At 44.5% G+C, this 16751-nt stretch overlaps 1 protein-coding gene across 5 annotated transcripts in view; it reads right to left on the reverse strand.

Moving 5' to 3' along the window:
- Positions 1-649: 649 nt before the first annotated feature.
- Positions 650-16751, reverse strand: part of shq1 (SHQ1, H/ACA ribonucleoprotein assembly factor) — a 47234-nt gene continuing 31132 nt past the window's right edge. For all 5 annotated transcript variants that reach the window (XM_026168910.2, XM_080302102.1, XM_080302101.1 and 2 more), the window contains 2 exons: positions 11756-11876; positions 650-1865 (listed from right to left, as the gene is read on the reverse strand). In XM_026168910.2, coding sequence (XP_026024695.1) covers positions 1223-1865; positions 11756-11876 — 764 coding nt within the window. In that variant the 3' untranslated portion in view covers positions 650-1222. The remainder of the gene's footprint in view (positions 1866-11755; positions 11877-16751) is intronic.

Genomic DNA, 16751 nt, shown 5'->3' on the forward strand with positions numbered 1-16751 from the left:
CAATCACACTGGATGAGATTCCTCATGAAATCGCCTCGGGCAACGCTGCAGCTGTGCCACATCAGTCACTCTGCTCAGTTATAATCCGAAAGGATCACAAAGCCTGATGAATTCTGCTAACGTGGGTCATTCCTGCATTTTTTCTTCCGCAATTAAACTAATCAAGTCCCACTCGAGGGAAATTTATTTCCACACAAAGAGCGCTAAAGCAGAGAGGACACCGCATGCGGACATCTTCAGGGCTAAGAGTCCGGAGCGTCAGTTAGTCTCCGCTGGCCCTCTGCCCCTCTATCTTGCAGCTCCCTCTGGCCCCAGGGTGCTGTTATCTCTCAAACAAACAGCTCCTGTGCCGCAGCCCCGCTCGCAGACCTCATCTATCTGCATGACATGTGCTTCCCTGTTTGTTTTGTCTCGCCTGTTAGACGCGGCCGATGATATTGAGCTGTGTCGACGGCACTCTTCCGTTCACACCAGATGAATCAATCACTCCGGCGTGCTCCGCTGCCCTGTTTAGTGCAGGCAGAGTCTTTTCCACTTCAATCAATGCCGAGGGTTTAGGAAGAGGTTAGCGCTTTTCCTGCTATTTGTTAGGAAAAGAAAAGATCTCAAAAAGCAGCTCTGGCTGACTGACACACACACACACACAAAGTTTGTCAGTTTCCTGCAGTGTTTTGTTTATTCAAGCCCGACAGGAATATGCAGATTGACTGTGTAAATATGTAAATATACATGGTTAATAGAGACCACTGTTAGCAGATGTCAGCGCACTGAATTGAGCTCGCAGACGCTGTTAAATTCCATGAATAATTAAAAAGAAGCAGAAATTATTCATATAAAATCACACACTATGTTCAGAGAGCACGAATGTATTTGTATAGCAAGTGTGCCGCTTGGATAGTAGACAGATAACAGGCCAAAAACAAAAAAACAAACAAAATAAAAAGTAGGTTCGGCTGCCTGCAACTATCCTAATAAAACAAGATTATTTTGCACGTTTGCAGCGTTAAAGAAGAATTGAGACTTTGCAGTTTTATCATTAACAAAAAACAAACACTGTACAAAAATATTCCTTTAAGAGGGTTAAGACCCTAAAATTACACGACAAAAACAACACGCAGTAATTTCAAAAACAGAAAAGAAATCCTTAAAAGCAAAAACACTTCCTGAAATCATCTGACAAGGAGTTTAAAATGAAATCCTGGAACTTTCAAATTCCTTTCCATCAGCTGATAGAGTCCCCTTCAAGATCATCGGGATCTTGCTGTGTTTGGACAATGAGCAGAGGGTTTCTACAAGGACTCGGCTCTAACAAAGTCCCGCCGCTGCTCCTCCCAGACGTGCCTTCAGTCTCTGTCGCAGCGCTGCTCGGCTGTCTCGCTCCTTTGTGGCTGGAGTCTGGAGAGATTCTCAGCTCCTCCGTCACCCGTTCTCCCAGCACCTGAATCAGCTGTCTGAAGCCTTCTGAGGCTGAGGGAAGGGCATCCTCTCTCCTTTTTTCTGCTGAAAAGCTCGTGGGTGCCTGGGGGGTGGGAGAGACGGAGGCGGAGGGTTGGGGTTCTGGAGGGTTGTCCTTGAACATCTCTCCTCCTCCTCCTCCCTCCTTGGATTCGGTGCAGTCTTCTTCAGCCTCAGATTCCTCGCTCTCACTAGACGACTCGCTGCTGCTGTCACTGGAAGTGCTGCTGCTGTCAGAAGAGCTGCTGCTGTCGTCGCTGGATACGGGAGCCCTCTTGGAAGCTTGCTGCTCCTCTTCGACCGCCACGATCCTCGCAGCGTCCTCTAACTCGTCGATTTCCAGCTCCAAGTCGGTTTTTTGCAGGGTTGCTTTTTCCAACGTTGCTGCCAAGTCTGCCACCTTCTTGGACCTGTGAAGATGAGGAAAAAAAGTAATTAGGAAGGCAGAAAGTTTCAACTCAATACGACACTTACACACAGGGAAGGGAACGGAAAAAAGAGAGAGATCCAACTACCACTTCATCAGTGGTACCTGGGAGAGAGAGCGGCATGACAACTGACTGATCGACTGGCTCTGCGTACTAAAGACATAGCCACAGGATAACCATCTACAAATCTAATACCCATTAACCAAAGCCCATTCTCATATGAATGCTAAGTAGACCGCGATTTGCAGAGGCGACGGGGGCTCAATGAAATATGGAAATATGGATGTTTAATAATGTAGGAAGATGAGCGCTGCTGATACACGAGCCTTGGGATCTTCTCCTCCCTCCCCCAACTGCTGCGCTCTCTGCAAGAGGTGATAAGAGACCGAGAGGGATTACAGAGGGAGGCAGACCCCTCCTATTCCTCCTTCTCTACCTCAGTCCGTGCATGCAAAAAAAATCACATGCACACTTCCACCTATAAATATGAAATGGCTAAGTCAACCGCTGCGTATGGCACGATTAGTCGAGATGAGGTCAATATATCCTGAGTGTTTCGATGCTGGAGAGGAAAAGGAAAAAACAACAACAAAAAACCCCCCGAAACATCCAATAATAATGCTGCAGCTGGAACAAACCAGAACAAACACGAGCGCTTTGTGCATTGTGCGGAAGCAAATCAGCCCTAAGAGGCTAAAGACGGTGGAGTTGTGCTCCCAGTCACACTGCAATACAGTCAATAAAAGCGTGGATAGAGAGAGCGCGCAGGCTGAGGCCCAAACAGCTAAATGTCGCCAAAGATTAAGATGAAGAGAATGCCCTCATAAAGCAATACATTTAACAGAGTTCCCATCCCGCCACTTTAGTTTTATAGTTGCGACTGCTTGAAGAAAGACGCGTTTTTATTGCTGATGAATGTCCTCCTACAAGGCCCCGTTTGTGTAAAGGCATACAATTGTGTGGAGGCCCCAGCCTGCACATTATTCACGCTGGGAAAGCATGCCATGCTGCCAAAAACTTAAGTGGTTGCCATTGGGCTCCCCGGTGCAGTTAGGGCGTGTGTGCCCCCATCCCCTGTCCCTCCTCTCATTGCCATGGTGATTACGAGCTGACCTCTGCGGGTTACTGCGATTCAGACTATGTCCATTCAGGGTGGGAGAAACCATGTGTGTGTGTATGTTTAGAGGGGCTACTCTTTTTCTCACACACGGCTGCTGTTGCTCTCTCTGGCCCAATTAACCCACTGCTGAGCACCAGGATGGCTCCTCATTACCGTGCACTCCTAATGAGCTCCCCATTCTGGTGAGTAAAGTGTTTATGGAAGCAGCATGTAGGGGCTTTGCATTCATTTAGGACCTCAGGTGGAACTATGTTAACAGATCTCATAGTTGTGCTGTAGCATGAGGACACCCGTTCTCGGCACCACGACAGCCAGAAGAGAATCAACTGCAGATTGGTGGGATAAGTGATCCACTTGTTCTCAGCTGCACCTTCCCAGTCCACACTTAGGTAACGTTTAAACTGATTGTTTAAAAACAGAAGTTGTTCTAATTTCAATGGAGTGAAAATCATGGTGGACAGACTCTGAGGGCTGTGATCATTGGTGGATTTCTTGCAGAAGCCCATCCCAGAGTCATTAATGTCAGTGGCTCCAACTTTGAGCCCAGCAATTATGCCCAGCTGGTGCCAGCATGTTGACAAATGTCAAAGTTCAGGAACATTCGAGTGGGGCTTTCGCCAGGTGACAGTCTGGTTGAACATTTCAGCTCGTCTCACGGTCATCTCTGCAATACCTCGCAAAAATCAGTTTGCCAACGTATGCTGAGAGACTCTTCTCATAAACAGAACTTGGCTGCTTAAGAATAGAAGTGGTGTTGGCAATAAGTGTCATTTCAGATCCACAAATCACAAATAAACACAGCCACACCACCCCACATCTCTGTGAGAAGGCACCACATTGCCAGATGTGTCTCAGCTCCACCCACCAGACAGACACACGGACCCACAGCTCTGCCACAGAGAGCAGAGAGACAAGACGGCAGATGTAATGCCATCGTTTTGTTTTTGTGTAGTCTCAACTCGCCTCATCTTCACAGCACCGAGGAGCCGCAGGCAAACTATCAGAAGGGTCTTTTTAGTTCATTAATAAAAGTCCCCGGAATTTCAAGATCCAGGTGCAATTAAAAAAAAAAATCGCTTAAGGAAACCATGGATGACCACCTGTCGTCTTGGAGTTAGCATGTGTAGTTGGAGTTTACAGACATCCACACACAGCCTCGCGTTCACCCTCCGATGATGATGAAATCCGTCACTCAGACCTAAAACACTTGTGGATGCGGATATTGCAACTCGAGCGCAAGACAGCTGCGTGATGATCTTCACTGTCAAGAAAGCTGCATGAAAAGAAAACCCCAGCTAGGAAGTGATCCTACTAAACAAATGTCACCTGTAACATATTAAATGCTTCAGTACCCATTTTAACAAACTTTCAAGGCTGATTGGGTCTAACTCACTAAAGCTGCCATCTACAGACACAGACACGTAGAAAAGTGACGAGCTAGGAGCCAACATGCCAAACTTTAACTGTATTCTTCTGCTGTAACTAATAAATTACTTCAAATGTGAAGCGTCTGACTGAAGTCTGGTTAATGCAATTGAAGATGATTTTCCAGTTTGGGCAGTAGCACATAAACGCACCACACGAGAAGAGCTTCTAAATACATGCAAGCGTTTAGAAAATTGAAAAAAAAAATCAAGACGAGCACCAGAAACTGTTTGTTGTGGGCACTGCTCACTCTAAGTGTACGCTGTCTGAAGCTGTCACTTATGTGTGAACACAGACAACCACTGCATTCTTTGGAAAGCCGAGTTTAAAAGTCACTGTTTTTGTTTTAAACGATCACAAATAACTTAATGTAACCTCATATAATTATGATGATGATGATGATGATGGAGCCTGTTCAGGGTCCCAGGTTCTGCAAAACCGACGTGAGCGCTTCCTGTAGTGAGACTGTGGCAGAGAAGCCTCCTGCAGCACAGCCACTTCAAAGACTGCCCTGTATTCTCTTTCCCCCGTGGGAAGTCATTATTGCGTTAGCGTTGGAGAGGCGCGCTTGTTTTCTCTCCCCTCCCTTGCTCTGTGGTGGGAGAAGCTCGGCCTGCAGTGAACACAAAGGCCCTGTCCAGGAGGGGGGAGGGATAATGTTGTACACAATCCAGTCATTACTATACTGCTGTTGTGGCTTGCCTTCATTAAACTGAGGAGGGGCGCCTTTTTTCAAGGTTGGAAAACTTCTGGCGAGACAAAGACGCCTCCATCTGCCAAAGTCTTTAGATGAGAACGTGAAGGGAGAGAGAGTGTGTGTGTGTCTGTGCGTTGTCTGTGAAAGAGCCGAGCTAAATTACAATCTGACATTTCTTTCATCAGGCTTGTGTTCAGTGAAAGAGCAGCTCATTCAGCGTGTCTGTGCTCTTGAAAACATCTCAGATAAAGCTTGTCCTCAGACGCAGAAATCTGTGTACGGTAATATAAGCACCAGATTTCCTCAGAGTAACTCGCAAACGCATCATTCACCGGCTGAAGGGGGGGATAAAAGCCGACGCTGGGAGACGCGATCCGTCAGTGTGACTGAATGCTGAAACGGTCCGAGGCGCTGTAGCCTCTCCCGTTCCAGAAACGAGAAACACAGATGTATTTATCCGGGGAACCAGTGTTTGAGACCCCAATTACAGCTGCCTGAGGACCCTTGAAACACTGGTAGATGGTTCACACAATTGAGACAGGTGTGGAGGAACTTTTTCTAATTTTTATTTTTGCCTTTTTCTTTCTCTTTGGTCATATAATGGCTTAAAATGCTTATGAAGACAACATATTTACTGCAAGGATGTGAGAAGAGCAGAGCAACAGATGCTGACATCATAAAAAGGTTCCACCGAATTGTATCAACTGGGAACAGAAAATTTCAACCCTAAACACTGGTTGCAACTGCCTGGTAACTATTCCACTGCATTTCATGGCTGGTTGGCGAGTGGTTGCTTGCTTGTGGTTGCTATGTCAAATTGCTTGCAAACAGGTATAAGTTGCTGCCCTGAAAACCCTTTTGTGATTGCCACAGTTGCCCATAGTTGGTAGGAAAGTCACCAACGTTTCTGCAAAAACCAGAAAAAGAGACTGTTTGCCTTCAAAGTAAAAGTTGCACCTTCTGAAACATGTTGGTGTCAGTGGTAAGACAGAACTTTGACTTGCGGTCTCCGTTTCTGGTTTGTGTCTTTCAGATGTTACTCATCAAGAGTCATGCTGGCATCTTCCATGCAAATTACAGCCAACTGTAGCAATCTGCTAACAACTAAAGCAATCACAAGGAGGACAATAGGAATGCTTGCCAGGAATGTGAAAGTATTGATGGTTGGTGTCACAGAGGAGGCAATTTCACCAAGTGTGAGTCAGCAACCACTCAACAGCTGGTCAGGGTATACGCATTTTTCCTCTAACCGACCGTGGTTGCGAGGGTTGGTCTCCATGTCACAGTCTGAGACCAAACATCAGTCGATTAGTGGGAGAGCCCCCAGCGTCCGAGCCCGAAGGTGGTGCATCACATCCCTCAGGTCACGAGTGTGATCAGAAGCATGCTTGTAGTTTCTTTTCCAACATCAATGAAGATTCTGTGCAAATAATCCATTTACATCATGTTCCCAAAACTGAAATTCATATTGGAAAATCATTGGTTTGACACATTCGTGATAGGTGGGAAAGATTCTATCCTGTTCTAAATCCAGCTGGAAAATTATTTCCTGTTCTGACCACTTGGTCAAGAGCACAGGAAGGGATTTAAAAAAAACGAAAAAACGAAAAAACAAAAAACGCAGGATCGTTGGGAGTGGTGTAGTACTGCACAAAGACTCCATCTTGAAAGGGAGATCAGCCAATGATGAAACTATTTTGTGAAGGTTTTGGGGGTTGTCATTAGGGATGGCAATCGAGAACCAGTTCCCAGTAGTTGAATTCCTTGGAGTTGTTGGCCTGCTAACCTATCAATCCAGCTTATTGGCTCCACTTGTACTACTATCAGCTGATTTAATCTGATATGGACATTACATCTATTTTTATTCCACAAGAAGATGACAGCACAATGGTAAAGTAGAAACTGCATCCAGGAACAGGATGCAGAAACAATACACTACTAAAGAAACTTCAGCTCTTTGCAAGCACCTGGATGGACAGCGTGCTAACGCTAAGCTAGCCAAGACCCAAGAGTGACATCAAAGTGGACTGAATGCTGACCAAATCCAGCAGCCAGAGCCTGAACTTCAACAGGTAACAAACTGAGTAACAGTCAGGCTGCAGCCTCCATTTCTGCCTGTTCATGTTTCTAAAATCGAAATCGCCCTGACGATCACTTTAAATAGTCTTTGTGCTGGTTTGCATCTTTGCTTGTACTGTTGGCTTTGTGTTCAGGATACTAAAGGAAAGATCGTGTGTCCTCACTTGGGTAGGGATTTGTGTTGGTGTGTCGGACTGTAGCCTCATGTTAAATGGTGTTAAATATTACTTTTTTTGAGTAATGACACCAAAACTGATCACAACGAAAAGGTTAAATAGCATCAACATGCACAAACATTAGACCGCACAGGATGTAATTAATTTGTCTGTGATCTACTGCTTAGAGATGGTGGTGACTCTTAAAGCGGAACCAGTTAGAATCCATAAGGATTCTCACTGGGTTGTCATGTTCCCAAATCTCAAGAATTAATCTATCACAAGATGCAGATTTAGAAAAAGCATTCTCTTACTCTTTCTTAGTCCTTTGTGGATTTGGTGGCAGATAAAAAGAAGCGTCTCAAGTGACAAGTTTCTATTCCTACATCATCACTTAGGTTTAAAAGGAGGATTTTTAAAAAAAGCTCCAAGTATTGCAGGCTTTAGTTTGGTCTGAGCTCAAAGAAGTTAAAGACCTCACGATTGACTTTGAAACTTTTTGTCAGAATGTTCCAGTTGGATTTACTCTCTACTTTTGGGATTATGGGATCTTTACTACAAATGCTCAGCTCTTTACTTTTTCTCTGCTTTTACTGTCTCCTCACTTACCATCTGACTTGTGTAATCACAAAAAACGTTCAAGTCCTCTACTTCTCCAGCCTGTCTGCTTCATATCCCACTGCTAACATCTCTTTCTAGTATCTCACAATGTGACACAATTCAGTGTTAGACATCCTTTTCTGATACGCCTGTAGAAAAAAAAATACAATAATCAATTGAATTAACTGGAGTGAACACTCCACACGAGGGTTTAGGAAATTATGCAAACACAGTACTCTGTGTTTATGATGAGCTGTGTGTTCCAAGACAAAAATCTGGAGTGGACTCCTGCTGAGAGGAAATCTGTACTACTTATCCCTGTTAGCTGGGAGACATTGGTGTCTTTGTTCTGCCCAGTGGGGCCTCTAAGGATCTCGTTCAGTGATGCGGCTAACGGCAGATAGAGCAGCTCCATTATCTGTTTCAAAGCTTTCAGGACAGCTGTTTGACAGTTGTGTGGTGCTGTCTGCTGGAAGTCCCTTCCCAACAAACATTTGGGTGTCAGATCAGCTGGGAGATTGACACGTGAGCTGTGTTAATGTGAACAGAAAAGCTTTGAGCACAAGTGAAACAAAAACATCTGTAAGGGCCAAAGGCTGAAGGGGAAACCTGGGTAGTATTTGACTTGTGTGTTACAATAACACAGAGTTACGCTGAGGTAAAAACCACCAGTCGTCCTAGGCAGCGTGGGGAGAAAGTGTTGACACTGAGCACAAGGGCACTTTCAAGGTGTTTGACCCACACGCCTCAGCTGACACACTGACCCCACGCTTGACCTCCTTGCCCTGAGACACTTGCAGTTGTTAGAGCTCCAGAAACTCCCCCACCCCACCCGCGGGGGAGCTTTTGTCAGAGCTGCTGACAAATCTCCCCGACGGCTGCCGCCGAGGACACAACGCTGAGGTTGAACAAGGTGAGGGAGGCAGGGCGAGGGAGGCATTGCGAGCGCGTAGAGCCAGCGAGGGGCTGCTCCGCTGTCTAAAAACAAAAGACTGGTCTGAGGAAGGAGAATGCCTACAACTTTATTTTTCGACAGTTGCCCGTTGTTGCTTTTCATGCTTTTCTGTGATGCACTCTCTTTTCTACAGTTGAAAACAACACCCATTGTGTCTCTGAGGACTGCTCACTTCACACCTACCATTCACAATTATTTGAGTCTGTCCATTCAGCTGCTGTGGTGCGAGGCTCGGCCCATCCTTAAGCCGCTTCTTGTCAATTTTCCAGTTTTTGCAGCAATGTGTCAATGTCCATTTCACACATCTCAGAGGCAATTCACACATTTGCTCCACAAAAGAAAAAGACTAAATTTTCTTGCTAATCACTTCATCCTCTCCTCAGACTAACCCTGAAGCGCTTGTATTCTGTATTCTCCGCGTTTTTCTTTTTTTTTGTCCTGCTATAGACTATAATTGACCCAATTAATAAGGGTGGGTGGGTGGCTGCGAGAGAAACCTGTGTGGTAAAAGGAAGCTGCGGCCCTTCTGATTCTCTGAGGTACTGTAACACAACAACAGGCTTATAAAGCTTCGTGTGCGCTGGCTGCCGTGGATCTGTGTTGGCCTGTCTCCAAGCTTTTTGATAAAGGCAGGCAAAACAAAGAGAAAGAAAGTGAGGCGACTCGCTTATTTCCCCCCTCTTTTTTTTCCTGTGCAGTCCAGCAACTCTGCGGGGGTTTTGGCAGCTGAAGACCTTCAAAAGCATACAGTGAAACTAATGGACTGGAGAGGCTGCTGCTCCATTTGAAATAATACTGTCTGCTAACAATTCAGAGATAATTAGGATTGGACGGATGTGTGAGGGCGGATTAAAAACCATACCCAACAAAAGGATGTTTGTGTGTGTTTGTGTGAAATGGTGACCGCTCCAGTGAGGGGAAAAAAAATATAGCCCAAAACAAAACAAAAAAAGTTCCTCATTAATGAAACAACGGGAAGCGCAATTTGCTTTGAGGTTGCACGCTTGATCTCAGCGCAAAGGGGTTCTGCTCCGAGTGTCTGAGAGCGTAGAGGAGAGCGCCTGCCCCGTGGCTTAAATCATGATGAAGTCTTTACGAGGTTGTAAATCTGAGACCGATGTCTCAGCAGTCAGATGAACTTTAGGAGTAGAAACGCATGTGGGACACAGTGAGGAGATTAAATAAATCAACCACCCCCCCTGCAGCCAGCAAACATCCATTAATCGCCGTGTCCATCACGTATAGCTGATCGCATATGCCCCGGCAGCAGCAGCGGAGAGGGAGCGACAGGATACGGGGATTGCACCGGGGGGTGGGGGGTATATAGATTGCATCTCATCTAACCGCCTGGGCTCCCAGAGACGACTCACTTAGCGGAGGATGACAAATCCTGCGCGGGGGAATATCTCGCACTGTGGGAAAACAATGCCTACACGATCTGTCATCAAACCTGTCAGATGATACAAAGGGGGCCGCCACAACAAACCGCATGTATGATAGAGGAGGTTGGTCTGTGGAAATCACCGCTGCCGCCTCGCTCTCCTGCGCTGCTGCTTTGCATTCTGACTGCAGGCTCCTTTTAATATTACACTGCAAACATGGGAACATAGTTTCATAAACCGCGAGAGAAGACTGTATGAGGTTTCTATTGAGTGTGAGCCAGCGCGCTCATACATAAAGAACGACAACAACAAAAATCTGTTCACGCTTGGTTGCTCTCTCAAGTGGCAGGAGGTGATAGAAGTGCTTCTACTGTCTTTTTCACATCATGACAAAAAAAATAAATACTGTACACTTTTATTTAGACAAGAGAAATGTAATGATTCAATCACAGGTCAGTGCTAAGAGATCACGGGGCCAATCCGTTTAATGATCGATGAAGGGTGCAGTGGCAGCCAGCACGTTTGGCCAAGCTGACATTTAGTTCCAAAGTAGAGCAGGGAGGGAAGGGAGGAGGAGCAGTGCTCCGGTGTGCCTCGGAAGAGACTGATCGACTTTCTCTGTGAGTTGACAAGAGCTTCAGAAGCTCCGTGCGCTTACAGACTAAGATCGAGTGCGCGTCTTCTCTCTGCTCTGTGTCTCAAACAGCCCTGAACCCGACTCCTTATTCCTCCCACCCTTTACGAACGCAGCATCCGCTGCATTTTCTATTTCTTTAAAAGAGCAGCATTCAAGACTTGTGCTGGAAAAATGCAGAAATGAGAATGCGAGGAAGGGAGGTAGAGACCGCTAAATCCCTGCAGACCTTTTATCGTGTCTGCATCTGGGCACTGAGCCTACAACATCAGGCGCGCATTTTTCAACTGGGCTTTTTCCAGACGAGCACACCACTTTGCTGAACCTTGGCCAGGAGTAAAACTGAGCTCATTACTCTGTAATGTGCTCGCAGGCTCGCATTTAAAATGTGACTAATTGTTAAATATGAACTAGGCGGGGGGAGGGGAGGAGGAGGAGAGAGCCATCAGACCTGTGGCATTTGGGAAGAAAGTGCAGATCTGGCATCTTTGGGCTTGCAGTTCTAGGAAAAGGTCGCATCCGCCATAGATTGGAGAAGCCCACGCAGACGCGCATGAGCTCCTAAAGGTTTCGTACAGAGTGAATCCGCTGAGTGCAGCTGGCTCTTTTAACACCCACTGATGGTACTTTGACCACATAAACTGCATCTTTCGCAGGCTTGGTCGTGCAATTGGCCCTGCTGTGACAAAATGACACTGAAGCATCGCGGGAGGGGGCAGTCTGAATGGCACAGTGCATGGCTCTGAAGGCAATTCTATCTAGATTGAGGCCTCTGAGGTGTCTGCATGTGTGTGTGAATGGATTTGTGTGTGCTGGTGGACTTACTTGACTCTCTGGATCCAGATGCAGTAGTCTGTGATGTACAGATCGTTCAATATGTATGCCGGCTCGTTCTCTCTGAAGACTCTGTGAATATCCAGCAGGCATTTGAGGACGCAGGCTTTCCCTGGGCACGGCAACACAGCCGGGGTAGGCAAATGGAAAAACAGTGTTATTCGTGCTCACTATTAAGGATGACAATGCACTCCAGCTGCTGGCAGATGCAGCATGTGTCTTAAGGCTTGCAGTTATTGTTCCATACATAAAAGCCAAGATACAGGATCAGAGGGAAATCCCAGCGAGCAGCAGAGTAATTTCATCCATATGGGTTTTTTGTTTTTTAGGAAAAAGAAGTGGTTCATCTGAGACAAAGATGACAACTCTATTTCTGGAGTCTGTCAAATTAATAGTGTTTCTGCTCAAACTCTGTCAAACACTGCTTTGCCTTGATTTATCAAAAATAGCTCTGAATGTTTCTGATGATTTTCCACTTGACATAAATCTTAAGCCTGCCTGTTCTGCTACTGCGCTGCATCCTTATCTGTATCCATTTTGCTTCTGATTTGATGTTACATCAATTAATTAGACGTAGCATGTAAAAGCTGAATTTTTTAGAAATCTGCATCTTGTTGATTTTTCCCCCCTTTTTTCCTCCACAGCGCTCGAAAAACTATTTCTTTCCAAGAAATCCTGCCTGGTCCTAAAGGAGGAGGATCACTTTCTCAAAGTCTTTCTTTGGCAGTTGGCAGTACATTTGGTTTAATTTACATTTCTAACCTTAGAAATGCTATAACTTCCAAAACTGACATTTCTCATACTGAAAACTACAACAAGCCCGAGGGCCTGGGGGGAGGCGGGGTTGCAGGGGGAGACACTGGAGTCGCGTCTATGCAGCTCTTCATGCACACAGCAGATGTGGTCGTTCATTTCCTTCTAATCCTGTTTGTTTCTTATTTTTCTCTCCTAATTTCTTTCATAAAAATCTGTCTTTGCAAAACTTTAGAAATGTCACTGAAAAACAGATATGACACTAAAGCTTATGCTTAATTAGATTTTAAAATTAGGCACAAAAATAATTTATTTGCACTAATGACTTGTGGTGCTTTCATTAACACTGAGCGGCAACAACATTAAAGTTGCAGTGATGCCAGTAGATTCCAGATGCAAGTCCGTAATCCCAGCTATGGTGGTCGTTATTGCACAAACAACTCTAAACGCCGTTCATCTGTAATGAGTGTAGGCTGCCAGTGCGCTGTTTATCTCAGCTGGTGTCCACGTCTATTTACTCTGTAAAAGGAGTCCAATATGCATCGATAAATCAGTGAAGCTCGCTCCTGTCTGATGAAAGGTGAGTTGGTGAGAATGAATGAACTGTTGTTTTTGCCCGTGTTAGCCGCTGTAAGCAGAACTGTCTTAAAAGTGGACCTAATATTGTTGGACTCTGATGCTTAGTGCTAATAAGCTCTCATATGTTCTCGTTATTTGAGGGGGGGGAAAAAATCTCATCAGCTGCCATAATGTTAGCTTATAACCAGCTGTTATTGTTATTTGGCCACTGTCAACTGTCCGGAGATGGAGGGTCGCACGTCCAGTCTGCTGACAATAACTGTCACAATACTGTTAATAAACAACAATGTTTATGTATGTTTTTGTACAGTTAGAGCTCTGACTTCAGTTTAGGAGATGAAGCTCGATGTGAGGAAGAGCATGATGTTTTATCCAGATGCCGGTCGTGTTGGCCCTTTTGCCTTTGTGAAGGGGAGCCCTAATCAGATGATATAACAAAAGGCATGTTTTCAGTCTAAAGGTGAAGAGACAAATTAAAACACGTCTCCACAGCATGTGAATGGCTCCTAACTTTCTTCTTTTCCACCTTTGATGTATTACGGATGTGACCGGTCTCTAGCCACATATATAAAAGTCCATCTTGGTCACTGTTCATGAATCCAGGGCAACATGCCGGCTTCACAAACTCTGCATTTTTAATGGTTTAATGTGGTCAGACACCGCAACACACAGTAAAAAAGTTTAATATTGTGGCTGTTCTCTGTGCGTAAATATACTGATTTTTATATTCTTGGTTTATTTTGGGAGGAGACAGAAGAGGAGGTGACTGGATTGAGGTACCCACAAACAATAAGCCAATCAGCAACAAGGAGAGAGATTTAAGTGATTGATTTAATGTTGGAGAGAAGGACTGTGTGTCATTATGACTGCAGAGTTCATCCCAAGAGGCTGCTTTGGAAAAATGTTTGCTCTCATCTATCAAAGCAAGAGCACAGAAGATGTATGTTTACAGCCACCAGAAATATCCACCAGGAAGCCACCAGAGCTGTGTAAGCTGCAAAGTCCCAATATGCAGTTGATGTCTAAGAATAGCAGCACCTCATAGCTCTTTATTTGCCTTCATACACTTAACTGTATAACTATTGCCACAACACATTAAACGTGTTATTTAAATTTAATATAAACTTTTTAAGTGTTCATTTGTTAATGTTAAGCCAATAGGATACCATGTGCTTTATTTAATGCAAATGATAAAACATACAGATGGTGACAGAAAATGTCTACTGTCAAACTATCTACTAAAGAATCTGTACGTTCAGTCCTTATTGACATTTTTGACAGTGTGTTTTGAAATTGTTTTAGAAAAACCATTTCCTCTTTCAACACCCCAACTGCATCACACACAGAACCACAGTGGTTCATCTGGACGTAGAGTTTTCAGTGGGAGAAACGTTTCGTCACTCTAACAAGTGACTTCTTCAGTCTCAGCTGACTGCAGGTTTCCCCAACCTTACAAACAGTCCATTGCATAATGACTGAAACTAGCACCACTGAAGGAACAATGGGATGTGAGGTCAGTTCCTTGATTCCTTCCTTATTTTGCAAATTGCCATGGCCGTTGATTAACAACCACTGATCAAAGACCATGAGTACCATCCACAGTGAGCTGATAGAAAAAGACGTACCTTTAGGCCCCCTCCTCGATTCAGAGACGGTCTTTCCCTTTTCACGTAAATGGCCTCCTTGACTCCCCGCTCAAACCAGCGTTCCTCCCTGTCCAGGATGTGTCCAGACGTTGTTTGGTTTCCCCAATGTATAAGTCATGGCAATCCTCCTGGCACTTAACAGTACCTACATTGCTCTGTTTGTGTCAAGGGATCATTGGCATGGACCATTTTTGGCGGAGTGTGTTTTGGCGTTTGAAAGCCACGCAGTCTTTGGAGAAAATGCGTCTCAACTGTTCCGATACTCCTGACACATAGGGAATCACTAAGGGTTTTCGCTTAGGCAGCAGTTGTCCTTCTCTCCTGGATCCTGACCTCACAGCCCATTGTTTATTCAGTGGACTGGTTTCAGTCATTGTGCAAAGATACTGCTTATAAGGTTGGGGAAACCTGCAGTCAGCTGAGACTGAAGAAGTTGCACGGACGAGTGACGAAATGTTTCTCCCACTGAAAACATCCAGATGAACAGAACCAAATTTTTGGATTTAATTACCTGCATGATTGAGCATGCATCAAGACGATACACTGAATACGTGTGTTATTCTGAAAGGAATTTTCTCCTGAAGCACATAGCTAGTGCTGCAGCACTTATCCTTCAATCAGGCATATAAATAGCCATATGATGTGGCCAACAATCCGCTGAGGGCAAGAGAAAATGCTCCTCTCCACCTCCAGAGAGCTTGTTGGCGTTGTCCAGAGACATTCCAGACCAATCAAAATAAACAGCGTACTCACAGCGAGGAAAACCTTGAACAAACATTTGGTCCTCATTTAAAGCATGGCATTGTATACAGGGAACTGTGGCCTAAGGAAAAAACATAAAAGAATTTTTTTTTCTTTTTTAAAGAAAAAAAAAAAATCAAGGCTTGGATTGTGTGAAGCAAAAAAAAAAAAGGTCTTGCTTCCAAGATTTGATTTTTTTTTCCAGAGAGAAGCTTTCTAAGTTGTTTGGAGAAAACTGGAGCAAAGGTTGAGTTTAACATACTGATTGTTGGTGAAGGGTTTAGCACAAGTGAGCGAGGCATTTCAATTAGGTATCATTGGGTTATCCAATGAGTGGGGAGGGGGACGCATTCAAAACGTAGAGCAGTAATTCCTTCATGGCTGCAGACTGGGCAGGCATGCAGTGTGGTGGTGGGTGTGAAGTGGACCAAAAACAAAAGCCTGCTGTGTTTTCTAGACACTGCAGCAGCAAAGTAATCTTTTTTTTTTTTTTTAAACAGTTTTTATGTTTTTTACATAAACACTTAATGATGTATGTGAGAAACACAACCTCAGCCATCTTTGTCACAGCCTTTTCTGATGAGGAATTTAAAGTATTCTTATTTTCAAATATCTTGAAGGACACTGACAGCCCACAGCATTTTTTTTTAATTTATTGCTTAAAACATGTTGAGTAAAACTTCACAAAGACCAGTAAAACCACTGCATGATAACCTAAAAATGGTCCTCGCCACCTTGTCTTCAACTAAAAACAAAGCAGCTTCATATCTAAAGGAAAATGAGTGCAATTTCAGCACCATGTCTCAGTTTTGTTTTGTTTTTTTGCATTATAAAGAAGCACTAATGTCAAAAGTCAGTGGCAAATTGGTGCAGCACCTTAGCTTAACCACCTTACTCTGGTGTCGTATGGCAGCTACAGAGGATGTCATAGCCAGTACGAAAGTTGAAAAACTAGACTGTGTCGAAAGACTCAGACCTGTGGCTTGGAACAAACACTCATTACATTAAACATTTTAACTTTGCAACACAATGGTTCCCAGTGTATTTTCCGCTGGGAAAGTCCAACAAGTATTCCCTCCTTCTCAGCAATTTTCACACTAAAAAGCCATCCAGTGGTCCCTTATGCAGGTGGATATTTTACTGTGCTGTGAAAAAGTAAAATGACTTAACAAGGGAGGTAATTACTTGCTCCCTAAATAGAGCCAGGTAGATTTGGACATAGGTTTCCCTTTATACAGTCAGAGGAAAAAAATCATTTTAACACTTGC

The sequence above is a fragment of the Astatotilapia calliptera genome, chromosome 5 (genome assembly GCF_964374335.1).
Source record: "Astatotilapia calliptera chromosome 5, fAstCal68.1, whole genome shotgun sequence".
NCBI classification, from domain to species: Eukaryota; Metazoa; Chordata; class Actinopteri; order Cichliformes; family Cichlidae; genus Astatotilapia; species Astatotilapia calliptera.